This window comes from Fonsecaea erecta (assembly GCF_001651985.1).
Source record: "Fonsecaea erecta strain CBS 125763 chromosome Unknown Scaff3, whole genome shotgun sequence".
NCBI lineage: Eukaryota > Fungi > Ascomycota > Eurotiomycetes > Chaetothyriales > Herpotrichiellaceae > Fonsecaea > Fonsecaea erecta.
This window is the reverse complement of record NW_017387246.1, coordinates 2,766,409-2,790,653: the sequence shown is the minus strand read 5'-3', so window position 1 is coordinate 2,790,653 and position 24,245 is coordinate 2,766,409. Positions and strand designations below refer to the sequence as shown.

General features: G+C 52.4%; 7 protein-coding genes across 7 annotated transcripts; 4 read left to right on the top strand and 3 right to left on the bottom strand.

The window, feature by feature from the left end:
* Positions 1 to 542: 542 nt before the first annotated feature.
* On the top strand, positions 543 to 3,803 carry AYL99_04258 (hypothetical protein; the record flags this gene model as incomplete). The annotated part of the gene is made up of 2 exons (XM_018835772.1): positions 543 to 768; positions 820 to 3,803. The coding sequence occupies 2 exons, from the start codon at positions 543 to 545 to the stop codon at positions 3,801 to 3,803; spliced, it is 3,210 nt and encodes a 1,069-aa protein (XP_018695422.1).
* Positions 3,804 to 5,416: 1,613 nt separating this feature from the next.
* AYL99_04257 (hypothetical protein) lies at positions 5,417 to 7,966 on the bottom strand (the record flags this gene model as incomplete). Its single annotated transcript, XM_018835771.1, has 2 exons — positions 5,417 to 6,581; positions 7,491 to 7,966. The coding sequence occupies 2 exons, from the start codon at positions 7,964 to 7,966 to the stop codon at positions 5,417 to 5,419; spliced, it is 1,641 nt and encodes a 546-aa protein (XP_018695421.1).
* A 403-nt stretch (positions 7,967 to 8,369) lies between these two features.
* On the top strand, positions 8,370 to 8,842 carry AYL99_04256 (S-methyl-5'-thioadenosine phosphorylase; the record flags this gene model as incomplete). Its single annotated transcript, XM_018835770.1, has 2 exons — positions 8,370 to 8,483; positions 8,597 to 8,842. The coding sequence occupies 2 exons, from the start codon at positions 8,370 to 8,372 to the stop codon at positions 8,840 to 8,842; spliced, it is 360 nt and encodes a 119-aa protein (XP_018695420.1).
* Positions 8,843 to 12,936: 4,094 nt separating this feature from the next.
* AYL99_04255 (hypothetical protein) lies at positions 12,937 to 14,759 on the top strand (the record flags this gene model as incomplete). Its single annotated transcript, XM_018835769.1, has 3 exons — positions 12,937 to 13,196; positions 13,256 to 13,320; positions 13,378 to 14,759. The coding sequence occupies 3 exons, from the start codon at positions 12,937 to 12,939 to the stop codon at positions 14,757 to 14,759; spliced, it is 1,707 nt and encodes a 568-aa protein (XP_018695419.1).
* Positions 14,760 to 16,170: 1,411 nt separating this feature from the next.
* AYL99_04254 (hypothetical protein) lies at positions 16,171 to 18,249 on the bottom strand (the record flags this gene model as incomplete). Its single annotated transcript, XM_018835768.1, has 3 exons — positions 16,171 to 17,760; positions 17,808 to 17,954; positions 18,019 to 18,249. The coding sequence occupies 3 exons, from the start codon at positions 18,247 to 18,249 to the stop codon at positions 16,171 to 16,173; spliced, it is 1,968 nt and encodes a 655-aa protein (XP_018695418.1).
* Positions 18,250 to 18,734: 485 nt separating this feature from the next.
* Positions 18,735 to 21,715, top strand: AYL99_04253 (hypothetical protein; the record flags this gene model as incomplete). The annotated part of the gene is made up of 4 exons (XM_018835767.1): positions 18,735 to 18,814; positions 18,886 to 19,092; positions 19,165 to 19,424; positions 19,482 to 21,715. The coding sequence occupies 4 exons, from the start codon at positions 18,735 to 18,737 to the stop codon at positions 21,713 to 21,715; spliced, it is 2,781 nt and encodes a 926-aa protein (XP_018695417.1).
* A 1,076-nt stretch (positions 21,716 to 22,791) lies between these two features.
* AYL99_04252 (hypothetical protein) lies at positions 22,792 to 23,256 on the bottom strand (the record flags this gene model as incomplete). The annotated part of the gene is made up of 1 exon (XM_018835766.1): positions 22,792 to 23,256. The coding sequence occupies one exon, from the start codon at positions 23,254 to 23,256 to the stop codon at positions 22,792 to 22,794; it is 465 nt and encodes a 154-aa protein (XP_018695416.1).
* Between the last annotated feature and the right edge of the window lie 989 nt (positions 23,257 to 24,245).

Below are 24,245 nucleotides of genomic sequence, written 5' to 3'. Positions count from 1 at the left end.
GTATAAAAAAGGCTCAAGGATCCGCCCTTGCTGCGCCCTCGGAACCCCCCATCCACAACCCCCCATAGACACAGAGCTGTTTACGCGCACTTTCGCCCCCAAAAGGTGTTTCAGCTGCCGTGAGACTTCTAGCCATCCGGTATCTTTGTTGCTTGCTCTTATCGAACCTGCGCTATTGGCGATCACGAGGGGCTGACTGACGCGGTGCCCGAATTGGATATTGCTCTGGACACAGCATTGACCTTGCCGACAGCCTCATTAGCCTCCTTTGTTCTCATAATCAGTTCTATTCCCGCATCACCGAACCATATCAGAACGTCGTCAGGGGTATCACGGGGTGCGGCTGACATGCTCACCCTTGGAGACAGACACATTTAGCTGAACCTACGTATAAGCTGTTCAAAGAGCTCCTGGGCTCGACATCTGTCTCTGCCTCATTTCACTGGCATCTTACATTCCAGTGATCCTGTCGCTCACTCCTCTGGTTCCTCTACAACGAACATCTTCTCCCATACCTCACTCCACTCCCTTCCAGAGCGACCATGGACCACCTCTCACCCAATGGCGACCAGCCGCTCAATCCGGCAAGACACAGACTGGTCGAACAAGTCATCAGGACACCAGGAAGACAACCGTCACCACAGCCGACATTGCTAGGAGTGCCCGGTGCCTCCCAGTCCAATCAGTCATTACACCGTATCCTGTCGGATAACAGTCCTGGCTATGTGGCTCCTCAGTTCGAGGGCAAGAGGGCACAAATGGAAGAGGGTGCGTTCACAGGCTATATGGTGTGATTAAGAGAAGCTGACACAATCGCAGTTATGGACCTCATCGAAGAGAAGGGCTTCCTGCCCACTGAATTTATCGCCTCTGAGACCGAATGGTTCTACAATTCGCTGGGGATCGACGACATGTACTTCTCCACCGAGACCGTCGAGGCCGTGGCAAGCAACATCCTTTCGTTGTACGCGGCCAAGCTCGCTGCCTATGCGCGGGATGACAAGAAGCTGGAGATCAGATTGGCCAAAGAGGCGTCCGATCATGCGGTCTACATTGACACAAGCAAGCCCGGGATCAGTGTCATTGACGGGCCGAGATACGAGCAGAGAATTGACGAGAAATACATTGATGGCTCGACGCCGGCACGGAGCTTCCGTGTCGAGTCCTTCCGCTCGAACAATGCCCTGCCAGAAAACCCAGACCAATCCTTGCGATGCTATTTTGTTTACGAGTGTCAATTCAAAAACCCGAACCCTGGGCCCGATGAGACCGATGTCGAGGTCATTGGGGAGAAGCGGTTCCTTCAGAAAGCCACACAGAAGACCAAGGAGATCTACCAGGAGATCATCACCTATGCGGTTGCCCGAACGGGCCCCGTCATTGAGATGTTCGAGATGGAGGGCACCCGGGAAAAGAGACTGGTCATTGCCTATCGTCAAGGCTCTGCCATGGGGGTTTTCAGTGCGCTGTCCGATCTCTACCACTACTACGGAGTTACGAGCTCTCGAAAGTACGTCGAGCAGTTTTCCAACGGCATCACGGTGGTCTCTCTCTACCTGAAACCCGCCAGCAACGAAATTGCCAAGTCGAGGTATCCTCCCATTGAGGCATCGATCCATCAGATCATCAAAGAGGTCTCGTTGCTGTTCTGTATCCCTCAGAACAAGCTTCAGGGACAATTTGCCAGCGGCAACCTGAGCTTGCAGGAAAGCATTTACGCCCACTGCGTGCACGTCTTTGTCCAGCAGTTCCTCAATCGGCTGGGCTCCGAGTACACCTCGCTGGTGGCCGCGTTGAAAGGAGACACCAACGCCAATGCGGAATTGCTCTCGAAGATCAAGAAGCGGCTGCGGACGGAGACGTTCACCTCGGACTACATCCTTGAGATCATCAACAAGTACCCCGAGCTCATTCGCAATCTGTACCTCTCGTTTGCCAGCACCCACTATGTCCAGACTCGCGGGGAGCAGGATGATTTCATTCCGACGCTGAGCTATCTGCGACTGGACGTGCAAAACGTTCTCGACGATGCCACTTTGGCTGAGATGGTGTCCACCACCACCCAGAACCAGCACGACGAGATGGTGATGCAATACTTCTTGACCTTCAACAGAGCAGTCTTGAAGACCAACTTCTACACCCCGACCAAGGTGGCGCTCAGTTTCCGACTCAAGCCCAGCACTGAGTTCCTGCCCGAGCATGAATATCCGCAACCCCTGTATGGTATGTTCTTGGTCATTGGGTCAGAATTCAGAGGATTCCATCTTCGGTTCCGCGATATTGCACGTGGTGGCATTCGAATCGTCAAGTCTCGTAACAAGGAACTTTACGCAATCAACGCCCGAACTCAATTCGACGAGAATTACAATCTGGCCAACACTCAGCAGAGAAAGAACAAGGACATTCCGGAAGGTGGATCCAAAGGGGTCATCCTTCTTGACTATCAACATCAAGACAAGACCCGTGTCGCTTTCGAGAAATACATTGACAGCATCATGGACCTCCTTTTGCCTCCAACGAGCCCTGGCATCAAAGATCCCATTGTCGATCTGCACGGGCAGGAGGAGATCCTGTTCATGGGACCCGACGAGAACACTGCCGACCTCGTGGACTGGGCCACGGAGCACGCCCGTGCCCGAGGTGCCCCGTGGTGGAAGTCCTTCTTCACCGGCAAGAGTCCGAAACTGGGTGGCATTCCTCACGACTCGTATGGCATGACAACTTTGTCCGTCCGCGAGTATGTCTTGGGCATTTATCGCAAGTTGAACCTGGATCCCAGCAAAATCAGAAAGCTGCAGACTGGTGGTCCGGATGGAGACCTGGGGTCCAACGAAATCCTCCTCAGCAACGAGAAGTACACGGCCATCGTCGATGGTTCTGGTGTCCTCGTTGACCCGGCAGGGCTGGATCGTGCAGAGTTGATCCGTCTCGCGAAGAAGCGAGTGATGATTTCGCAATACGACATCTCCAAGCTGTCACCGCAGGGATACCGCGTGTTGGTGGACGAAAACAACGTCACGTTGCCTTCGGGCGAAAAGGTCCACAACGGCATGACGTTCCGAAATACCTTCCACCTGCGCGATGCTTCGCAATACGACCTCTTCGTCCCTTGCGGCGGTCGGCCGGAATCAATCGATCTGTCCAGTGCGGGCAAGCTGATCGTGGATGGCAAGTGCACGATCCCATACATTGTCGAGGGGGCCAATCTGTTCATCACACAAGACGCCAAGCTTCGGCTTGAAAAGGCCGGCTGTGTCATATACAAAGACGCCTCGGCCAATAAGGGTGGTGTGACTTCGTCGTCGCTTGAGGTCCTGGCCAGCTTGTCCTTTGACGATAAGGGCTTTATTGAGAACATGTGTGTCCACAGTGATGGAACTGTTCCCGAGTTCTACAAGACCTACGTCAAGGAAGTCCAGGAGACCATCAAGCGCAATGCACGGCTCGAGTTTGAAGCTATCTGGCGAGAACACGAAGCCACGGGGGTGCCTCGCTCCACCCTCTCTGATCAGCTGTCTCTTGCGATCACCAAGCTCGATGAGGATCTCCAAAACTTCAATGATCTGTGGAACAACAAAACGCTTCGGCACCAGGTGTTCGAGGAAGCGCTGCCCCAGACGCTGCAGCAGAAGGTGGGCTTGGACAAGATCTTGAGCCGCGTGCCGGACAACTATCTCAAGTCCATCTTTGGGAGTTTCCTGGCCAGCCGATTTGTGTACGAGTACGGGTCGACGCCGAGTCAGTTTGCCTTTTTTGATTTCATGAGCAAAAGGCTTGCAGGTGCGATCACGAATGGACGGTAAAGAGGGGAAAGGAAAGGGGACATTGCGAAAGCGATCTCCTGAAAGGGAACATGTATGAGAGCTTCTCTTGGTTAGCGTGTCGCCCTGGAATGAAGTGTGATGTGTTTACTTTTGCTGTATACGGCGATGGAGACTCAAGAAGGACGAATCGATGATCCTAGCTGGAGCGTGGGGGGAAAAAACAAAGGGAAAGATAAAAGCCAAAGATTGTGTGAAACCGGTATGGGTACTGGCAGCCAGCGACACGAGCAATACAACGAATGCAACTACAATCAATAGTAGCAGTATATCCCTGATCTGATTATGCCGATTGTTGAACCGACTGAAAAAACGCGCCAAGTTTTGGTTGGTTCTCCTTTATGTATACTTCGACTTACCTCCTCTCGACTTACCTCCTCTCGACTTACCTCCTCCTGCAAGTGTGTCCAGCCACCTTTTTCTCTTTCCCGTGCAGTCAGCAGAAGTAAAAACCTTACGAGGGTATGTACATACTGGATACATACCCAAGGTACCGAGGACTACTCGACGGGCAGTTCAGTTGGGTAGTTAGTCCGTCAGGGTTAGACGATACGACCCATGGCAGGGAGGTGTCGTTGTGTATGTCAGCTTCCCTCCCCAGCCTTATGGGTGAGGTGGCACGAATATATACAGTATACACACAATATATCCATCTGACATCATCCGCCATTCTACCTACAGTGTCTGTGTATGTGTCCACCCATCCATCCATTGATCTATCTATCTGCTTCCTCTCCGTGGTGGATAGGTGCTCTTGTTCTATGACCAACCGAGTCAATTCCCCAGCAGCTACGGCATCATTGCACCACGAGACCGACAGAGGAGCTGTGATCGGGCCGTGGCGGCAGCGAGTAGGAACAAACAATAGGGACAAGAAAAAGGAGGAGCAAGGGTGTAGCAACGAGACCAAAGCACTGTGGGAAGGGATCTTTCTTTTGTTGTGGTAGAAAAGAAGGCCCCAGGTGGCATTGCCGGTGTGGTGTCGCTCGATACCTGGTAAGTCGGCACAGACACGCCTTCTTCGTCATTGCTTTCTCGCAAAGTCAGCATCACGCTGGCCCGTCCTGGGTTTGATTGCTCTTTTGACATCCCGACGGAGAATCTGATCGCAGAACAAACCCAAAGTTGTCCACGACAACCACTCTCCTTCCCATGATATCGGCCATGTCGGTGCTCGTCGACAGTGACGAGAGCCACCCAAGACGCAGACCGGCTGTGTGAACTGCAAGACCCGCCGCATCAAGTGCGGCGAGGAGAAGCCGTCGTGCCGCAGGTGCCTGGTGGCGCGGTTGGAATGCTTCTACAAAGTGCCCACGACGTGGTTCTTTTAAGCAACCCCCCAATGCCGCTACCACCTCCACCACATCCACCGCCAAGTCTCGCTCCAGTGGCTTAACTGCGAGGCGGCCTGCCTCGTTGCCGAGGGACTGTATAAGTTCCTCAGTTGACAAGGATGATGCGCTGGGCGAAGCTCGGGTGAAGCTCGACAGGAGATATCAACGGCGTCGGCGCAAGCGAGCCATCCGCCAACCTTGTCGTCTTGGTCGGGCCCCAAGTTATACCGGTCGCAGCACGAGCGTAACGTATAGACTAGGTCACCTTCCTCGTCCGATATGTCGAGCCGCGGGGTTCACTGGTGCGGCCGTGGTTGGGGCTCTTGACGTAGGAGCTCTTCGTGTTGGTGCTGAGGATTGAGACGCGTTTGTCGACAGTGCAGCAGCAACAGCAGCATTTTTCGTGGTTGCCGCCAAATCTGGTGGTCTGATAGCCGAGCCCCTTTTTGATCCGGTCTCTCCCTCCCGCCCACTTTGCGCCTTGATATCGCCTCCGGCTTTGAGATCGCGTTCCTCGGCGGCAATGAGATCCTCTCCCTCGCCTCTCTCATGACCCTTACCTTCCTCGCCACCAGCAAGCTCACCCTCGCCTTCGGGCGCTTCCATCTTCTTCCTTTTCTCCCTTTCTTTCCGTTTCACTTTCTTTTCCCGGTTCCGTCGCGTGCGCTTCTCTTTCTCCGTCTCCTCCGTTACCCTTGCCTGGGCAGCGAGTTCCTGTCGCAGAGCCAGCCGGCGCCGGAGGAGGATGCGACGTTTCTTCGATGGTCTTTTGGGGCGAGGCTGGGACATGTGGGAACTGGAGTCTCTAGTGCCCATAGCAGACACGGCGGATTGAGCCACACCCTGAAATCGGTGGCTTTTATCGAGGAGTTCCACATGAATCAGACGCCAGGGCAGGGCAGATCCAGGCCATTTGGTTGATTCTGCCCTGCAGAGAACTTCGGAGGTTGACAGTGCAACGTCTGCATACTGTGACCTCAACGCTTCAATGGTCTCCTTTGGAAGTGCGGAGGTGAAATAGTACGAGTCCGGCCGGTTAGGACGAAGAAAGTGTGCTCTCTCCAAGGACAATGAGTCGGCGAGCTCAGCAGGCTCTGGGGTCCGTGAGAGCCTGATTTTTGAGTCTGCGACGGGCACATCGGGCTGAGAGGGCCGGACGGTCGGTTTCGAGGTGGATGTGAACAGGCGGAACTCGAATTCTTGATCTTCCTCCTCTAGGTTGACGTCCGGTGCCGGTTTGCTTGGTGCGAGAGTCGATGTCCGTAACGATGGGTTTGGTGCCACAAAGTCGTATTCGAAGCCATAGCTTGCTTTCAAAATACCCTCTTCCTCGTTTTCCACGGATCTTGCTGGCGACACAGACCGACTCGATCCCCGAGAGCCTGGAGCGTCATCATCGTCTCGGAAAAGATCCGATCTTTTCACCCTTCTTGGGGTCAGCAACCTGATGGGCAGATCTCCAGAGGAAAGCTACCTTTTTGCATCTGGCACCTCGAACATGCTGCTGCTAAGAGATATCCCAATAATGTCACATCTGGGTACGAATGAGGATGGAAGGAATTGCTCAGCCTTGAAAGAGCTGGTGGACGCGGAATTTAATTTGATTTTCCGGATGGCAGCTTGGTTGGATGCTCAGTGTTTTTGCCGAATGTGGGCGTCAGCACTGCAGCAGCGGCAAGATCAATACTTTGGTTCTGTCATAAGAAAGAGGTATAGCCAAAAGATCCTGGACCCGTAGCCGTCATTGCTGCAACGAACAGAACAGAGAGATGGAATGGCGCAATTTTGTGCGACGGTCCCAGGAATCTGACTCGGTGAAATGTTGCTCCGATCATCCGATGCCACCAATTGCGTCTATCAACGTGCGTTTCGACTTTTTCAGAACAACTGCCTCCATTGGAGAACCACCACGTATTACTACATAACTTACTATTATCACTCTTTAGTGGACGTCTAGCCACTCTTTGGGGGGAAAAACACCAGCTTGAGATCGATCCCCTTCGACTTGCTCGTACTTGAGATTCAGGTGTCACATCTGAGCCGCCCACTTCGCTGTTTGCCGAATTCCTTTGCCTTTTCCAGCTGGAGGCTGACATCGTTCCCGGGTATTTCACACTCGAATTTTTCCAGAGGGATCCTGGACACAGGGCTACAGTCTTATTGCCATCGTTTTCTCGCCGATTTCACATCCCTAGCAGACGCCGAGGTCGATATCAATATCAATGGAGGTCCAAGTCGAACTAGACCAAACCCCGACCACATATCCAGGTCTGCCTCTACTTTGACACTCACTTGTCTTACCCTTCCGATGTCATTGTAAGTACTGGCAGCTGACCGTGGTGTATTTCCCTCCCAGGTCCCGTGAACATCGCGGTGATAGGTGGCACCGGGCTGGAGCATCTGCCTGATTTTCACAAGGCCGCGGTACTGACCGTCAACACGCCCTGGGGCTCGCCATCCTCGCCTATCACTATCCTCGAACACCCCTCCCCAACCACCGGCAAACCCATCCCCATCGCCTTCCTGGCTCGCCACGGTCCACACCACGCCCTCGCGCCCCACGAGGTCCCCTCTCGTGCGAACATCGCCGCCTTGCGTCATATCGGCGTGAGATGTATCGTCGCCTTTTCTGCGGCAGGCAGTTTGGCCGAGGAAGTTAAGCCAAGGGATTTTGTCGTCCCCGATCAGGTTATTGACCGGACCAAGGGGGTCCGGCCATGGACCTTCTTCGAGGAAGGTGTGGTTTGTCACATCCCCTTCGCCGATCCTTTCGATAAAAAGGTAGGGGACGTGGTGAGGCGGTGCGGCCATAGTTTGGAGGGAGACGGGGTGGTCTTACATGATAAAGGGACCTTGATTGTGATGGGTAGGTTTTCTTCCTCTTCCATTCTGCCATCTCTGGAGGTTGCATGCCAAGTATGCATTCCTTTCCGCGAGACTTTGCCAATGCCATGCGTGATGAAACGAGTGGCTTGAGGTAAGAGGATTCGAGGATGCAAGGACAGTCCAACAGCGGGCGATTGAGATGGTGCAGCTAATCGTCTGTAATCGCATCTGCCGGAATACACTGCTGTGACAGGGGCAACTTGTGCTCGATATAGCGTCAGAGCTCTCAAGCTTGCACCTTGAGAACGAGGTCTATTTTGGCAAGGCTGACTGTCTCTCTTCTCAACTTGCAGAGGGGCCACAATTCAGCACGCGCGCCGAATCAAACATGTATCGCTCATGGGGCGGCACGGTGATCAACATGTCAACCTTACCAGAAGCGAAGCTCGCTGCGGAAGCTGAGATTGCCTATCAGGTTATCCTGATGAGCACAGACTATGATGTACGTCCCATTCCACCAGCATTTCATGTTGACGTTCAAACATCCCCACTCCCGAAATCATATCTTCGACATTCCTGCGCAATACGCTGCCTGATTTGTCTAATGCATAACAGTGCTGGCACGACGTCCATGGCGACGTCTCAGTCGAGATGGTCATGGGCCACATGCGTGCCAACGCCGTCAACGCCCGCCGGTTTATCGCTGCCGTTCTGGACGAGCTCTCCAAAGAAGAACATAGTAGCCTTGTCCGAGCCACGCATCTTGCCGAGTCAAGGAAGTTTGGCGTCAGCACCTACCCTGAGGGACGTGGAGAGAAGGCACTGGAGAAGTTGAGATGGCTATTCGAGGGCTATTTCTGAATGGGAGAGAGTCGTCGTATGTCAATTCACAAAGTTTGACAAGCCTTCTGCTGACTGGAGCTCCTAGCGCCGCGGCACGACAAATTGATGATTTCAAGCGACACGGAATAGATATTAGTACACTAGGACTGTCGGTTCATCCATGGCAGGTAGAATAGAGAGCGGATGGTTCAAGAGACCTTTCCAGGGCCCGACTTCAACGTCAGAGCCAACAATGAAACGACTTCAAGACTCTTCAGCTGTTCCAGTCGTCTAAGCTGACTGTGCCCGTAGGAGTACCACACCTACAACAGTAAGCTTGCGGCACATGCTAAATAGCTTGCAACCATTGTTTTGGCCGCCCACGTATAACTCGAGCTTGGCAGCTGCTTTCCGTACTCACTCCTGTGCAGATAGAATTGAGTTTGTTCGGAAATTGGCATGGCATTCTTCGACCCTCTCCCGGGTTGGCAATCTGCAGATTGACAGTGCTGATCGCCCAGTACTATGCGGGATGGTCGTGTGAGCCGTGCGATCATGCGTTCGTCAAATATGTTATATGATCTAATAATAATAATATTTCTTCCCAGGGTTACCAATTGAGCATCCCTGGCACCCTGGTATCCTTGTAGAGCACACACCGCCAGACATTCTTTTGGAATATATGACGCCGGTGGCGACGAATGTGCAAACTCTGGGATCCAATGTCAAGATAGACCCACGTGTTCAAGCTGCAATATCCTTGAGTATGAAAGCTTCTCGAGGATATATTGCAGAAAAACGTTGTTGCTCACGGGCAAGGCTGTAACGCTGTATAGAACGCCACAATAATGCTCGACGTCTGGAGCAGCTATCCGGGAATCGGGGCGATACCTGTTACATCATGAACTTGCCGGTCAACGGCTGGCTTTCACTACTGGGTTGAGAGCCATATTTCTTTCCTTCTGGAGTCAGGACGCTGTAATTAACAGTTTAGTCAAGGCAATGTCCGCATCTGCCGATTGAATCACGTGGACAGGCGACTTGAACGCGCTCATTGTTGATATTTATTCTTGGCAGACACGTCCCCCGGTGAGATGTTCAACATAGTCCAGATGACTTACTTCAGTCCATGGTACAATCGCCGAACTCGCGGGGTGCCCATGCCACTCGAGCAGTATTCTGATCGAGACAGCATTCGGCTGAGATGATTATTGAAGCAATCGTTCGAGCTCCACGAATAATTCAGGCCACGGTGGTGATCGGAGATCGCGTTGGGCCCTCTGTGCGAGCTCGGTTGCAGGAAGCAACACTGGAGCTGCACAGCAAGTCACACCAGGAAAATCTCCGTGCATGGTCGTGTCGCAGTAAGCGGGGAACTGCCTGTCATCTCGATAGACTCGTCCAAGAAGTGCACCTGGTGCCCCTCTGTCAGCCTTAAAACGGGCCGCATGGCTGCGTCACCAGAACGGGTGAGAGAGCGTGTTTACTGGGGACTGTAAGAAACAATTTCGATTCAAAGCAGCTTGCCCGGTTCTGACATCCGGAATCAGTATGAAAACCAAGAAACCACAACGACAATCCATTAATAAATGACGTAGGAAAGCGTCTGGATGGTCCGCAGGTCGGCGAATATCCATCATGTCGAGGTGTTGATTGAGATCCGTCCTCGAGCGGACACTGTGGGGGATAGGTGGTTCAACGCCCTAGCCGATAACAATCTTGATTAGTGTGAAACAAGCTTGCCGAAAACAAGGACCTATGTAGCTCGACAGAAGGTGCTTCAACTCTGTCCTTGCAAGCGGCCGGTGGTTCACGGTGCGAAGGATTCCGTTCCAATTGAAGGGCGAAAAGGTCGCTTGAACTCTGTGCTGAGCCTTGCGAGGTTTGCGTAAAGACATGCCTTATTCGCACGGTGTCTCCGGGGACAACAGCCACAGCCGAGAAGATGAAGCACCCTAGGGCCTTAAGCCATGCTTGAAGTGGACAAGGTACGAGCGGCGCTGATGACCAACCATGATAAGGACAGAGGATGGCGCAATCCATCGACTGATGACCAGAGGGGAAAGTGTCCTTCTGGTGGCACCCACGTGAATACTCGTACTGCGCCGCAATAAAACAGAGGAATTGATGTTTATCCAAATGCTGTCATGTGAACTCCTATAGTATGAACGTAAAATCCACCAGGGAACTCTGGAATGCTTGGAAGGCGGCTTGAAAAGTCTAAGAATAACGATCAGCAAGAGTGTCCAGGCCTGCCGCTCATCTCGTATTGATCCGTGCTTTTCCACATCGTGTAGGTCAGCCTGATGCTCAAGAATGACCACCTGATTTCCGCACGCGCCCTTTAGCTTGAAGCAATAACATAGTGCCCGGAAGGGTCGGACTTATCGGTATCAAGATCAATGGGCTTGACCGCGATGTCATGGAGAAACGAGACTAGAGGACAAAAACAGAGCACAGCGTCTCTGACGTGCAGCTCTCGCAGATATGATAGGCCGATAGTGGTCGGTTATTGCACGGGGCAACCTCGCGTCATGGCGCATGAACCTTGTCGGTCCTGCTGAAAGATGGAGGGTCTGGAGGCTTGCAGGATGCGCTGAAAGTTCTTTAGCCTTCCTAACAGGGCATTAGCTTGAGGAGATGAAGTTTCGCGCCCAGGTGGGAAGGGTCCCCATCTTGTCATCAAATTGACGAGGAGGCATTGGTGAGGACAGGTTCGCGAAGCGCTATGGACATGAACTCATGAAAAGATTTTCGGTCAAGATCCAGATACGGGATGGGATATTGCGACCCGTCCATGGACCTGACTATCGTAGGGCGATCAGCCGATCAGAGGGAGGTATCAAAGCTATGACATCGTCTGCATGGACAGCTTGGTATAGAGTCGTCGAGTGGATGGCGCTGAGTGGTTGTGTGATAAAACGAGAGAACTTGGAACAAGCTTGGTGTTGCAGCTAAGGTGGAGAAAGTCCGGACGACGACGAAGTTTGTTCAAGTCTTCCGGGTGACGATAGGTAGGCCTTGGGGCAGGTCGCCCACAGTGAGGCTCCAGGCACAGAAACTTGACCTGTTAGACTGGGGCCCTGGTGGCCTGTGGAGGTGGAGCCATAGGCAACCTGGTGGGCTTAGGGCAAGAAGGTTATGCAGGAATGGGCGATACCCCCAGGCGTCGGGGCGGGCGCAGCTGAGCTCCCCTAGGTATGTGAGTTCAATAGGCGGTTACCGATCCCCGTACCTCGTACATTACGAGAACTCGTATTGAATCGCGCTCTCGAACCTCGCCACCCGGGCTTCTGGTCTGTGTGAGAGGGAACATGTGCGTGCGTGCGTGCGTCTCGAACGGTAACTTCCTGGTGGTAATCATACTTGATTATTCGACCCATCTATAGGAGGGATCGTGCAGCGCCTCCAGCGGCTGTCAGTGTCAGTGCCAGTGCCAGAGCCAAGCCGTTGTTCGGTGCCAACCAGACTTCTGGATTCGCAGCAACTCTCAAAGGCGGGCCCCGCAGTGCGTCTCTAGGCCCTTTGGGGCTCTTGGTCTCTGTACCTTGCAGACTGCAGTGCTCCCAGCGAGCCCGGCTAAGCTGATTCTGCTCCCACCGTCGCCCGCCCACTTCTCCAACTTCAATGCTGCCCAGCAACAACACGGACCTGACTTTGCACCGGCCTTAAAGCTCTCCTTCTCCCCTCCTTCAAGCCACCGAGCTGCAGGTCGGACGCTTCTTCTCAGTCTTCTGTCTCCTGTCAGTGCGAGAAGAGGCTCCTGCTCGGTGGTCTGCCTCTCTCCATTGTGTGTTGGCCTTTCGCCCATCCCCACCTGGACCATCACGGGCAGAGGGACAGTCGACCGCATACATTCCCACGAGCCCCCGGATCTCTAAGCAGTATGAATCCTTAGAAACGACCCGGTATCAATCTGCTCAAGCCTCAGTTGCCACCGACTGGCCAGGATCCCTATCCACCTCCACCGAGATTTCGACGCCGACGTCCTTGTGTTACCCGCATTTTTCAGACGAGATCCAAATCAACAGCGCCTTCTCTGACGCCGTTCCTCGACGACCTTCTGGAAGGGTGGCTTGTCAATGGGAATATAAGAGGCAGCATTTTGAGTCAAGGTCTTATTATTCGACAACATGATTGAGGCTTCATCACCGTTGGCTGCTATGCAGCCTCCGGCGTTCTTAGGCCACTGCGGTGGTTATAGAGCGGATGCCCCTACATCCTTTGCCTCGTTCGCGGCTGCCAAATCCTTTGCCACGAACAGCTTCAATTTCAGAGATCTGTCAATGAAGAAGCCAAAACCGGATTACTTCAGCCTCAAGTCGGTTCGAGGGTCTTCGCCCACGGCCAGCCTGGCTGCTGACCTTTCACAAAATTTCCACATTGACCAGAGGTCTGTCTGCAGTTCTTTAACGAAAGAAGCCATTGATCTCGGTGCTAACGATTGTCCAGTCCGCAAGTACCTACTCCACGGCGGTCACTCTTTCCCAACAGCTTGTTTGCACAGGACGGCCAGAGTAAGTAAAAAGGATCGCTGTGGGTGCACGAGTTTCTTGGTTGACATTGCAAAAAAGGACACCTGACGACGCCTCCCATACCGTCTTCCTCGCCCGCACCAAATGATACAATGGATATGGACCTGGACATCTCACCCTTACCACACAAAATGCCATTTTGCACAGTGGCAATAGAGCTCCAGTCACCAACACCAGACCTGACGCCCTCCGATACTTCTTTGTTGTCGATACCCTCACCGTCTTGCGGTTCGCCCACCGAGTCATTCCAGATCAACCTCCCTCAAGACAGACGGAAACAAGGATTCTTACGACCTACATTAACCAGAGCTAAGGGCTACAGTACTGGCAATCTGCCCCAGAGACCTGCACCTGAAAGTCAATTACCACCGTTCAAATTCGGCAATGGCAACTATTCGAGCAAACCTGCCACGTCGTCCTCGCTGTCTCTGTCGGAGATATTTGCAGACTCGCCCGGTCAGGAGAAGGTGGCCCCGAGGTTAGGTGCGCCAGCCTTTGCCCCCCCAAGATCCCGCCCAAGTCTGGCTGGATCTGGATATTCGTCTCGTAACGGATCTCCTGTTGGGACCCATATGAGAAAATCTTCCAATCCTCTTGTCAGACCTCGAAAGCAGTTCCGACGATCTCTGAGCATGTTCGAACACCCGGAGGACATAATGAAGCAAGAAAAAGAACAACTCAGCCCTCCACCATTGTTACCTTCCATTATGGATGTTGAAGCATCTCATGTGCCTCAGCTACCCCACTTCACGCCGGAAGGTGAAACAGGTTGTCTACCTAGAATAACAAAGGAGACAATGGTCTCAGTCCTAGATGGTCGTTTCGATCATCTATACGAGAAGCGAGTGATTATCGACTGCCGGTTCGAGTACGAGTTTGACGGCGGCCACATTGAAGGTGCTGTAAATTTCAACGACAAAGAGAAATTGTCAGCCCAGCTTTTCGACGTCGAGCCGACCCCCAGGGCTCTTCTTATCTTTCACTGTGAATATTCTGCCCATCGAGCACCTCTGATGGCCAAATACATCCGCAACAAAGACCGGGCTGTCAATGCTGATCGCTACCCGGCACTCACATACCCTGAAGCCTACATATTAGATGGCGGCTATAGCACGTTTTTCAAGGATTATCGATCACGATGTTACCCCCAGAATTATGTCGAAATGGATGCAAAAGAACATGTTCTTGACTGCGAGCGCGGTCTCGGGAAAGTGAAACAACGATCCAAACTTCTCCGAGCGCAGACCTTTGCCTTTGGCCAACATTCACCTTCTCTTGACTCCAGTCCTACTGCTATGGGCAGAAGGACCCTGGACAGCGACATGGACCTCGACATGGGTCTCCAGTATACCCCTGTTGCTGGGCCAAGGCCTGGGGTTGACGCCCTGCGCACTCGCAACCATCGAATGCTTTCGTATTGACGGCATTCTCTCTTCTCAACTTAACTCGCGTTTTAGCCCGGCGTTGGCAGCGGTGTCACATCATGTTCCAGGGATCATTTTGGGCTTCGGATAAGTTGAGCTTTGGACGCGACCTGCTAGCGATGTTCACTTCTTGAGCTCTTTTCGAGCTAGCCCCTGGAATTCCTACCTGTTCTTTGTGTGTCCATCATTGTGCTATACCAGCGAGTGGGCATTGCTTTGGGAACAGAGTCCTGGTTGGAGCAACCTAGCGCATGACACTTTTCTTTACTGTTTTAAGACGATCTTCAACCTTGGAGCTTGGAGACGACGACACTGCCTCGGCGGCTTGGTCCAGACAGCTGACCGCCCTTTTTCTTTTCTACTTTCCAACACCCATTATGTGTACTTGTCAAAGTCTCAAAAACGGGGCTCTCCACGAGCAGAGCACCCTTCAACGGCTAAAAATGGAACAAAAATCCAGACCAATTCAAAACTCCGACCTTTTCACAATTGTTGATCTCTCGCTTCAGCAAGCTCTCGCTCTTCTCTCGAATCAGCTGTCAAGCAATGTATTTCTTGGTTGCTGTGCTTTTTTCTCCGACCTAGCGTATCTGTGTTGAGTAATATGGGTCTCTTTTTTCACTGTTCAAATACTTTGACAGGCTATTTGTAGCTGTCACAGGCGTCTGGGCGGGCGGTGAAGCATCAGGAGAAACCGGACGACACTAGGGTATCGCTCTTCATCTTCGCCATTCATTGGCATATCCTAGCTGGCAGAGGGCGATGCGGTCTGCGCTTTCACTTTGTGACTCACGAGAGCAGCCGGCTTCGCCACGAGCGTCAGCCTTAAGAGATTCATCGAGGCAGAGTAGCACTTCCTACAACACGGATAGATAGCTTGGAAGGAAAGGACTCCAACATGAATACACTGTTGTCCACTGACTTTGTTATGCTTCTATTCTGTGCGTGACATCTATGTTTCTTCTATTGTATGATCTTGAGTTCCATGTCACTGCCGTAGTCTGAGAGCCAGCTTCGAACAACCACCCATAAGCTCCGAGCAAGGGCAACACTGTTCCGAGTATGTATTACCGTTTTCCTTTTACAAGCTCAAACCTACATTCACATGGACAACCGGTCTGAAAAAGCTGTACGGCGGCCTGAAATCAAAACCAGTGCATCCTCCGGGCCGAGCTTCTTTTGTAACTTTGAGATCCCTTGTTGCATGCGCAGACTGATTGACCGACTTGTGTGCGGCGTACCTCCCCAAATTTTGGATTCTCATCCTTTCTTTTTCGCCCTTGTCTCTTATTCCCGGTTCCCTTTCTCATTCTTCAAACATTTTTTTTCTTGGTCGCTTTTGGTCCAGTTACCCATCTTACCTTTTCGTCTCCCACGGGCTCATTCCTCAGTCTATGGGTGTAGAAATCTAATCTTCCTCTTCAACCCCTTCATTCGCCGCCCGTGCTGCCGTCATCATCATCATCTTCCCCTCCAGGACTGCGCCTTCCCAGAACATGTCCACGCTCTTGCACAACTGGCTGAACCCCTCGGTCATGACCAAGTCGCAGAAATAAGCCCTCAGTGCCAACGCACGCGCCGGCTCGGGGAGCTTGAGCCACGCGTCTAGGCGAGATTTGGCGGAGGAAAGGTCGAAGGCAGGGTCGGTGGAAAGGCACTGCTGTGCGACGGCGAGCAGGGCGCTGTCGGTTACCGGAGGTGCTCCTGAAGACTGTGGTACTCGCGTGTTGGAGCTAGTTTCTGAAAGAGACGTAGGCTGAGGGGGTGCGGAGGTGTGTGTCTGGGTGACTGGTGACGCTGGCGTCGCAGGGCTGCTCATGATCTGGTCTGCCGGTGTACATGGTGGAAGGGTAGCTTGGTGGACCCGTCCCCCGCTCTCCCTGGCGTGTTGCAACGGAATTGACGAAAGGGCTCGAGATACAGAGCGAGTCATGTGCCTGTTCGTTGTGCTACCAAGGAATGGACTACCCTGAGTTTGAAGCTGGTCTGCCTCGTAGTCTGTTTCCGCAATTTCCAGGTTTCTTGTCTGGACGAGTTCGGTTGTATAATCTTCCACACGTGGATTGCAGGGGGCTCCAACGGTCGTAGTATTCGGGAGCAAGCTGTAGCCCGGTTGTTGAAGTAGTTCATCCACAGTCGGCACACGTTTATCCTCTGCTTGCTTTGTTGTACTCGTCTTGCGTGATGCAGCAGGTCGGGGCTTCTTGGCTACTGGAGTCTTTGTGGTCTTGTTAGTCGCGGCTCTCTTTCCCTTGCCTTTTGTGGTAGTCCCGGTAAGCACCGAGTCTACTTCCAAACCTGTGAGGTGCCTGTCACTTTGGCCTTTTCCACTGCCGACATCGCCATTTCCACGACCAAGTTGGGAGTGGCTGTGACTATTGACTTCGGATCGTGTGACTGTCGGTGCTAGCTGCCCTCCACGAAGTCCTAGACCTATATCCCGCCGAGAGGTTTCAAACCCAGGGCGCGGAGGAGATGCTCTGGTCGACTGCCCGTTGCGTATGTCACCGAGACCCTCAGGCTCCGATTGGTCTTGCACAGCACGGAACGTGAGCCGCTGTCCGCCGGGAACAAGAGTAGTGGCGGTGCTGAGCGAAATATTAGATTTGGGATATGCAGGCTGAAGATCCGGCGCCTGGGCTGTGCGCAAGTCCCCATCAGGCGGTGGCCGCACACTCAAAGAATACTTTCCTCCTTGTGCAGGCACCGGAAACATCTGTGGAGGAGGCATTGCGGACATGACCGTGGGGACTGGCCGAAACAGTGAGAGAGCGTCATCATTTGTCGGGTGTTCCCTCTGACGAGGTATTGATCGCCCCATTTGAGAAGCGGAATCGCTGGGTGCTACTAGGCTGCGGGCGACTGATCTTGGTGCTGGTGGTGGTTTGCGAGTTGGAAAGGTGCCTGCCTCAACGGTAGGCACATCTGCTCGTGAAAGCATTTTCATCGCTTCATAGTAGTCTTCGTTCCTGGAGAAGCGAATCTGAAAACGCCGAATCTGGAGACTGGTGAGCAATGAAGGCTTAAAAATGGGAGTTCTGTCACCTGTCCACTTGGCAAGGGGTATTTGATGGCAATTAGAGGCACCTGGACTACGATATTGACTTCAGGGTCGATGGACATGGAGCCTTTTGGTTTTTCCATGAGAGAACGATGGGCCTCGACCGACAATGCATTGAGGTCGAGCTCTTCCTGTAAGCTGATGAGCGTTCTGCCCCCCGGAAACGGAGGCGAGTCTGAAGCGGGTTTCATATACCATGACTTCAGGATCTTGCAAGACTTTGAACTTTTGCCTTTGCTCAATTCGACCATCTTCCAATTGAACAGGGCTAGTTTCAAAGATGGCGAACAAAGCTTTCTTGTTGCCGATATGAAGCCACGGGATGGGAGCAACGCCTTCACCAGATACAGTTGCATAAGAAAATTTGGCCAAGGGAAGACACAAAGGAGATGATTGGGAGAAGCTTTGAGATCCTTGAGAAGGCATTGCGGCGTCACTTGTCAGAAAATGCAACAGGACAATGTCTTACACACGGAGGGATACGGGAAGGGGTGTCTTGGACAATGATCGGTAGACGAAAAGACCGCCAGGAACATAGAATACTCGATCGAATATAATGGCATGAAGGATGGAGCGAAGAAGAAGACAGAGAGGAGTGGAGAGGTACCGCTTTATTATTAGCCTCTGGTGACAATGCAGCCAGTCGGAAATGTCCATCCGCGCGGCGGGAGCCGAGAAAAGTCAAGGCCGCTTCAACTGCAAAGGGCAAAGGACAAAAATGCGCCAGCATCGCGTCAATTTATTCTCTGCCACACTCCAGATTCACCTCATCTCTCGGCCTTGAGATTCCTGACCCCCTTCGCTGTCTCCTCTCTGAAACCCCCCGACCGCGATGAGCCCGTCCGGCGCAACCTCTATCACCCGGTGACCCTGCGATCCCTCGCGACTGCGGTTAACTCCCAAAGGCCAGCATGGCGGCCCCGCCCCGGAAGATGATCGAGGATGAGGAGGAGTTTCTCAAGGATCTTGCGGCTTTCCATGAGAAGCGAGGGTGCGTACCGAGGAGACTCCTGTGCGACCACCAACAGGACATGATGCTGACACCCTCCTTTCTCGAGATAGGACCCCCTTCGACCGCGAAGGCAAAGTTAGTGGTCGCCCCATCTCCCTGTATAGGCTTTACAGAATGGTCATGGAGAAAGGCGGCTATGATGCTTTGTCTGCAGAACGAATGAAATGGAGGACTCTCGTCAAGGAGTTTGGCTTTGGCAAAACCCATGAGGCCGTCATGACATTTCAACTTAAAACGGTATATTACAAGAATCTCGCGTGAGTAACACCAGACACAGTTTTGCCCTCTGATCTGTTCTCTTCGCTGACACATGTCCTTCTCTCACAAAGCGCGTATGAGATTGCCACGTACTGGGGAGAAGAGCCGCCGCCCCGGGAAATTCTCGAAGATCTCAGTGCAAAAGGGGGTGATCTGCGAACACGGACTCTGGAAAACTACCCAGTGCCTGTCAACCGGGCTGCCCTTGAGCTTGCCATGACGGACACGGGAGGAACAGAAGCAGAGTCTGGCGAAGAGGACGTTCAGATGACGCCCAAGGCGGAGAAGACTGAACCCGAAGAGCAGGGAAGCGCAAGCAGGTATCCCACTCGTATGTTCCGACACCTGACAGCTACCTCATCCCCTCCCATTGACACGCTTATCACAGGCCAATTGCGACAAGACCCCAAACGCACCCAACTGTTCCAGCTGGACACTGCACCTACACGCGTTCGCAACGTCCGCGCGACCGACTCTCCTTCGGCTCCGCCGCCTCCACAACAGCCCTACACACACACCTCAAATGATCCTCGCAGCTCAACTTTTGACTGGTTTGATAAGTACGAGCCACGACAGCCTGTTGCGTTGACTCTTCGACAAGTCATCACTCCTGGGAATGATTCCATGTTTTACGCTCGCAAGGCGCATGCCAAAGCCATGGCCGCGCCCCGACCTTCGTTCGAACCACAGCAGTACCTCAAGTCACATATTCCGACGGGGATGAATGGCCCAAACATCTACCTGAGGTGCCTTTATGGTCTGCGATCAGGTGTTCAAGAAGAGCAGGACTTTGCTTTACACCATCTTGTCAAGGTGTCCTATGAGCGGGGGGACAAGTACAAGTTTGAAGGATTTCCCTTCCTCGCCGAGTCCCTTTTAGAAAAGGCGCTGGAGATTACACAACTGATCTGTGGCGTCAAATGGGAGGTCAGCTACGAGGAAGACGAGGAAGGTCAAACACTCAACACCCTGAATGCGGCTTTCGGCACATCAAACTTGCTCGAACGCATACAGGCCGTCACCCCAAAGGTCGTGGATAAGGATTTGGAATCCGCCGAGTTCTCCGAGAGATTGGAGAAGTTGAAAGAAGCGGTCCTCGTCCTCCGCAATATGGTGATTCTTGAAGAGAATGCTGTTTTTCTCTCTAAATTTCCCTTGTTCAAGGACTTCCTCGCAATTGCCCTCTCGCTTCCACACCAACCCAGAATTGTCGAGTACAAACAGTCGGTTCTCGAAGTTACTGAGCAAGTCACCAGATACTGGGAAATGAAGCCCAAAGATCCGCTATACATGTCGCTCCTTCCATACCTCGAATCCGACGACCGGAGTATGATCATTTCGGCCTTGCGGTCAATCAATAGAATCGGGCTCGAGATGGCCGATGCACACCGTCTCACTGACGTCCCTCTGTCAACCGTGGAACGATTGTTCTCATTCACCCTGCTCGATGACATCGAGCTCCTCGAAAACTCGCTTGATTTTCTCTATGAATACACCGCAATTCCAGAGAATAATACAGAGCTACTCTCAAACGCATTCCATCTTCTACCAAACATCATTTCTCGCCTCACAACTCTTCTGCTTTACCAGTCAATCACCCATGAAGAAAACGTCGTGGCGAAACCCTCGCCGAGGATGGCATCAATTCCCGCCACAATCCCCATTATTCCCCCTGAGGTGCATGCACATCTTTTGCAATTCGTCGAGCCGGAGCGTTCCTCGAGATGGCTCCGGTGTTGCTTTGAAGAGTCTTTGATGGACGACATCACGCAAATCGCGATTTGGCAAGCATATCAGGGCAAATTCGCGCAAAACAACCCCGTTCCTGCCGCTGACTTCATTAAGAATGTCTCAAATACTTTCGTCTCTGCGCAGGCTCAAGTGATTAATGGGCCAACCCCAAGGTTCATCATTAAGGGGATCAAGCCACGAAGGATCCTGGTCGATCTTCAAGGCCGACCTCTGTTCAAATGTCTGTGGGATATGTCTCGCCCTGACATGCAGGACCCGAGTGGTCGAGTCAATCCACGGAATCTCTGTCCTGTCTGGCATACAAGACGTGAAACTTTGTGGAATCACATTATGACGGATCATCTGAGAATTGAGAAGAAACCTGAGGGACGGTTTGTGCCCCAACCTGGTCAAACATGGATTTGTCGCTGGACACATTGCGGACGGAAATCTGCAATAACGAAGAGCAGCGAGATCGGCCCTCATATGCGCATGCACATCCCCCAGGCGGCTAGTGACCAATCCAAGATCATCCACGAACTGGCGCAGGACAGCAAAGATCCAGATCCCGTTCAGATGAAGCACGAATGGCATTATACAGCGATGGATCAAACCAATCATCCCTGCGGTATACCCTGGATGAGCGTTATGATTCTACGGAATTTGGCGCGATTTGCCAACAAGCATGGTCAGCCCTTTGAAAGAGAGGGTGTCAGGCTGAATGAGAAGTTGTTTGGAGCTCACAAATATGGCCTTTTTCATGTGTTGAGTGTAAGTCGGACATTACGGGATTATGTCAATGACCTCCTGAGAATGATTGAGGAAGGCCAGAAAGATGAGAAGAGGGGCGTGAAGAGGGAGCACGACCATGAGGATGAACATGAAGACTAGACGTCGGGAAGACAATGGCAACACATCCAAACCTGACCCGACTTCTAGGGTGATATTGTGGACACAGATTCATGGGGCAAGGCTGGCATGGTAAGGCCATGTCGTTTCACATTGCGCATTTTCTACCGCGGCGCCCGCTGGTTGGCATGATATGGTGGGTGCGAAGGGTCGCATGGGCACGGTCTTTGGTCGGCGTGTATTTCTAGATGCCGAAGATGGTGGCAATGAATTTTGCGGGTTCTCAAATGGCTTTTTTCGTCGGTTGACTTGGATGATAGAAATCATCCTTGATGCCTCAGCGAGATTTCTGATACAGACAAGAAGGCTTTGGGAGCATTGTCTACCTATTGTGGGAGGCACAGAACGGATCTGAAACGAAGCAGGGCGAGGCAACAGAAACATGAGCTTGACAAGAGGGGACAAGATAGCACGGTGCAAGATTTGGTCCAAGAATTTGCATTTTCCTGTCTATTCCAAAGTGCCTAAGATGCCAACTCTTTTTCCAGACCGATGAGAGAAGCCTCCTTTTTCCTCCCTCTTAGTTTGTACCCTCAGTTCCAACCATCGGTTCCAAAGGGTGGACCAGTCCTTGAAAGCACCAAACACGCTGATGCTCGCATGGTCGATGGTTGTATCCTCCTTTTAGGTGGCGGTGGGGAGTTGTTAGTGGCAAGGCTGAACGCCCCTGAACTAAAAATGTCGTTGAACGCTCGGGAAGGAATCTAATAATGCTCAGGCGCAGTCGTTGTGCTGAGACAGGCAGAGAAGCAGCCTCGTATCTTTGATGAGGTCATCCGGTAGCTGAAGGACTGAGATCTGTGTTCGGGTTCCTTGTCTTTCAAGATTGAGTGGTGGCTTTTGAAAAAGGCAGAGTGCGGTTAGTAATGCTCAACATGTTTGGGCACATCAACGGATTGGACGACAGGTCTAAGGAGCCGGCTATAGATGCCTCCGGATACGTCCAAGGAAGGCCAGTAAAGTAGAAAACGCAACGTGCTAAAGTCCAGAGTTAGATCTACGTTGTCCACAAAATGATGAGCAGGTGAATGATTCACTCACTGTGGATAAAGGGGGTGTCAAAAAGACTTCTGCTTGTCGGCCGCAGTGCGACTGTGAGAATTCTTTTTGTCGCTCACATTCCCGGTCTGAGAAGCCTGCGATTTGGGATTGCCTTCGCCGCCTGAGCTCTTTTCCCCGTTGCCACCACCACCGTTCTTGCCCGTAGTAGTACCGCATCCGTCATCTTGATCAACACGCGTCCGAGGGCTGACTGAACCGGAGTCGCTTGTGGGTGGTCTACGCCGCTCGCCGTCCCAGATGTCCTCGTCAAACGCTGGGGCTTGTCCCCGAGTGGCCGTCAATTCTCGCAGATTCCTCGCCTGCGCGTTGGGCGTGAATCTCACTGCCTGCTTCGCCTTGGCCTCTTCTTCCGGAGTCTTGAATATTCGCTTGTGATGGAGGCTCCCACGGTCCAGTTCTCGCTGCTGGAAGAGGTCTCGCATCCGCTGGCGCCCGGTTTCTTGTTCTTTGCGATGATCCATGATTTTGTCTGAGGAGAGCCGACGTGAACGGAATCTGAGCGGAGATCGAGATGGCTCTGAGACTTCCCGGACAGCTGAAATCAAGCAGATTTTTGTTTGACCTTGGTGGTGGAAGCTAGAAAGACAGGCCAAGGAGGTCTCTATCGTCGTAGACTGGTGGAAGAAAGAGGAGTTGTTTGTGCCATAAAGAGAGTGGTGCAGGCGGAACGGGATCTTGAATAAAGCAAATGTGGACTGTCTGAGAAGTCACCCAAAGATGTTCAACTCACAGATTTTCAAAACCAGGGCAGAATCCAAGTCGGTGTATGTCCCAAGCCAGAGGACGAAGCTTGGATATTCTGTCCATCGTTGTTGTCACCTTCAGCGAAGAACGAGGAGTGAGCCGCTACCTCCACCACTCTCGTATCTTGCACCACTGACGTGGCGGTGATGTTGACTTGACAACTTGCAGCATTCGTCGTGGCACTTGAGACAGTCCTCTTGGATCCCGTGATGATAAGTGCACAATGACTCTGATAGAGCTCTCCGTTGGCTCAGTCTGCCTCATTTTCCGAGCCCAGTGGCTTGGGAAATGAGATCAACGTCAAGCATCTGCAAAGTGTGGATGTATAGTATATAATGGGAGCTTTGGCCATGGCAGAAACTCTTCCATCACCGTGGAGTGAGGTGGAACTTAAAAGTCAAGGAAGGTGGAGGTCGTTGACCATTTTATAGACAGAAGATCCGCGGCTGCTTTTAAGTTCAATCTTAGGGGCGATTTATTTGTTTCTGTCTGACCGATGCGATTCTATTTTCCGCGACTTACATGAACTTCACAGCTTGATACAAATGCCTCCTGTGTGAACGGGCTGGAATGTTCTACCTTGTACAATTTGGCATGAATACCTATACTTTATTCCACTCGGAAACACCCATAGTGCTTCCAGCTTCACGAGTTTTGCCCTTTTTCTCTTTAAGGCTCGCTGCACTCACTCCGCCATGTCCTTATG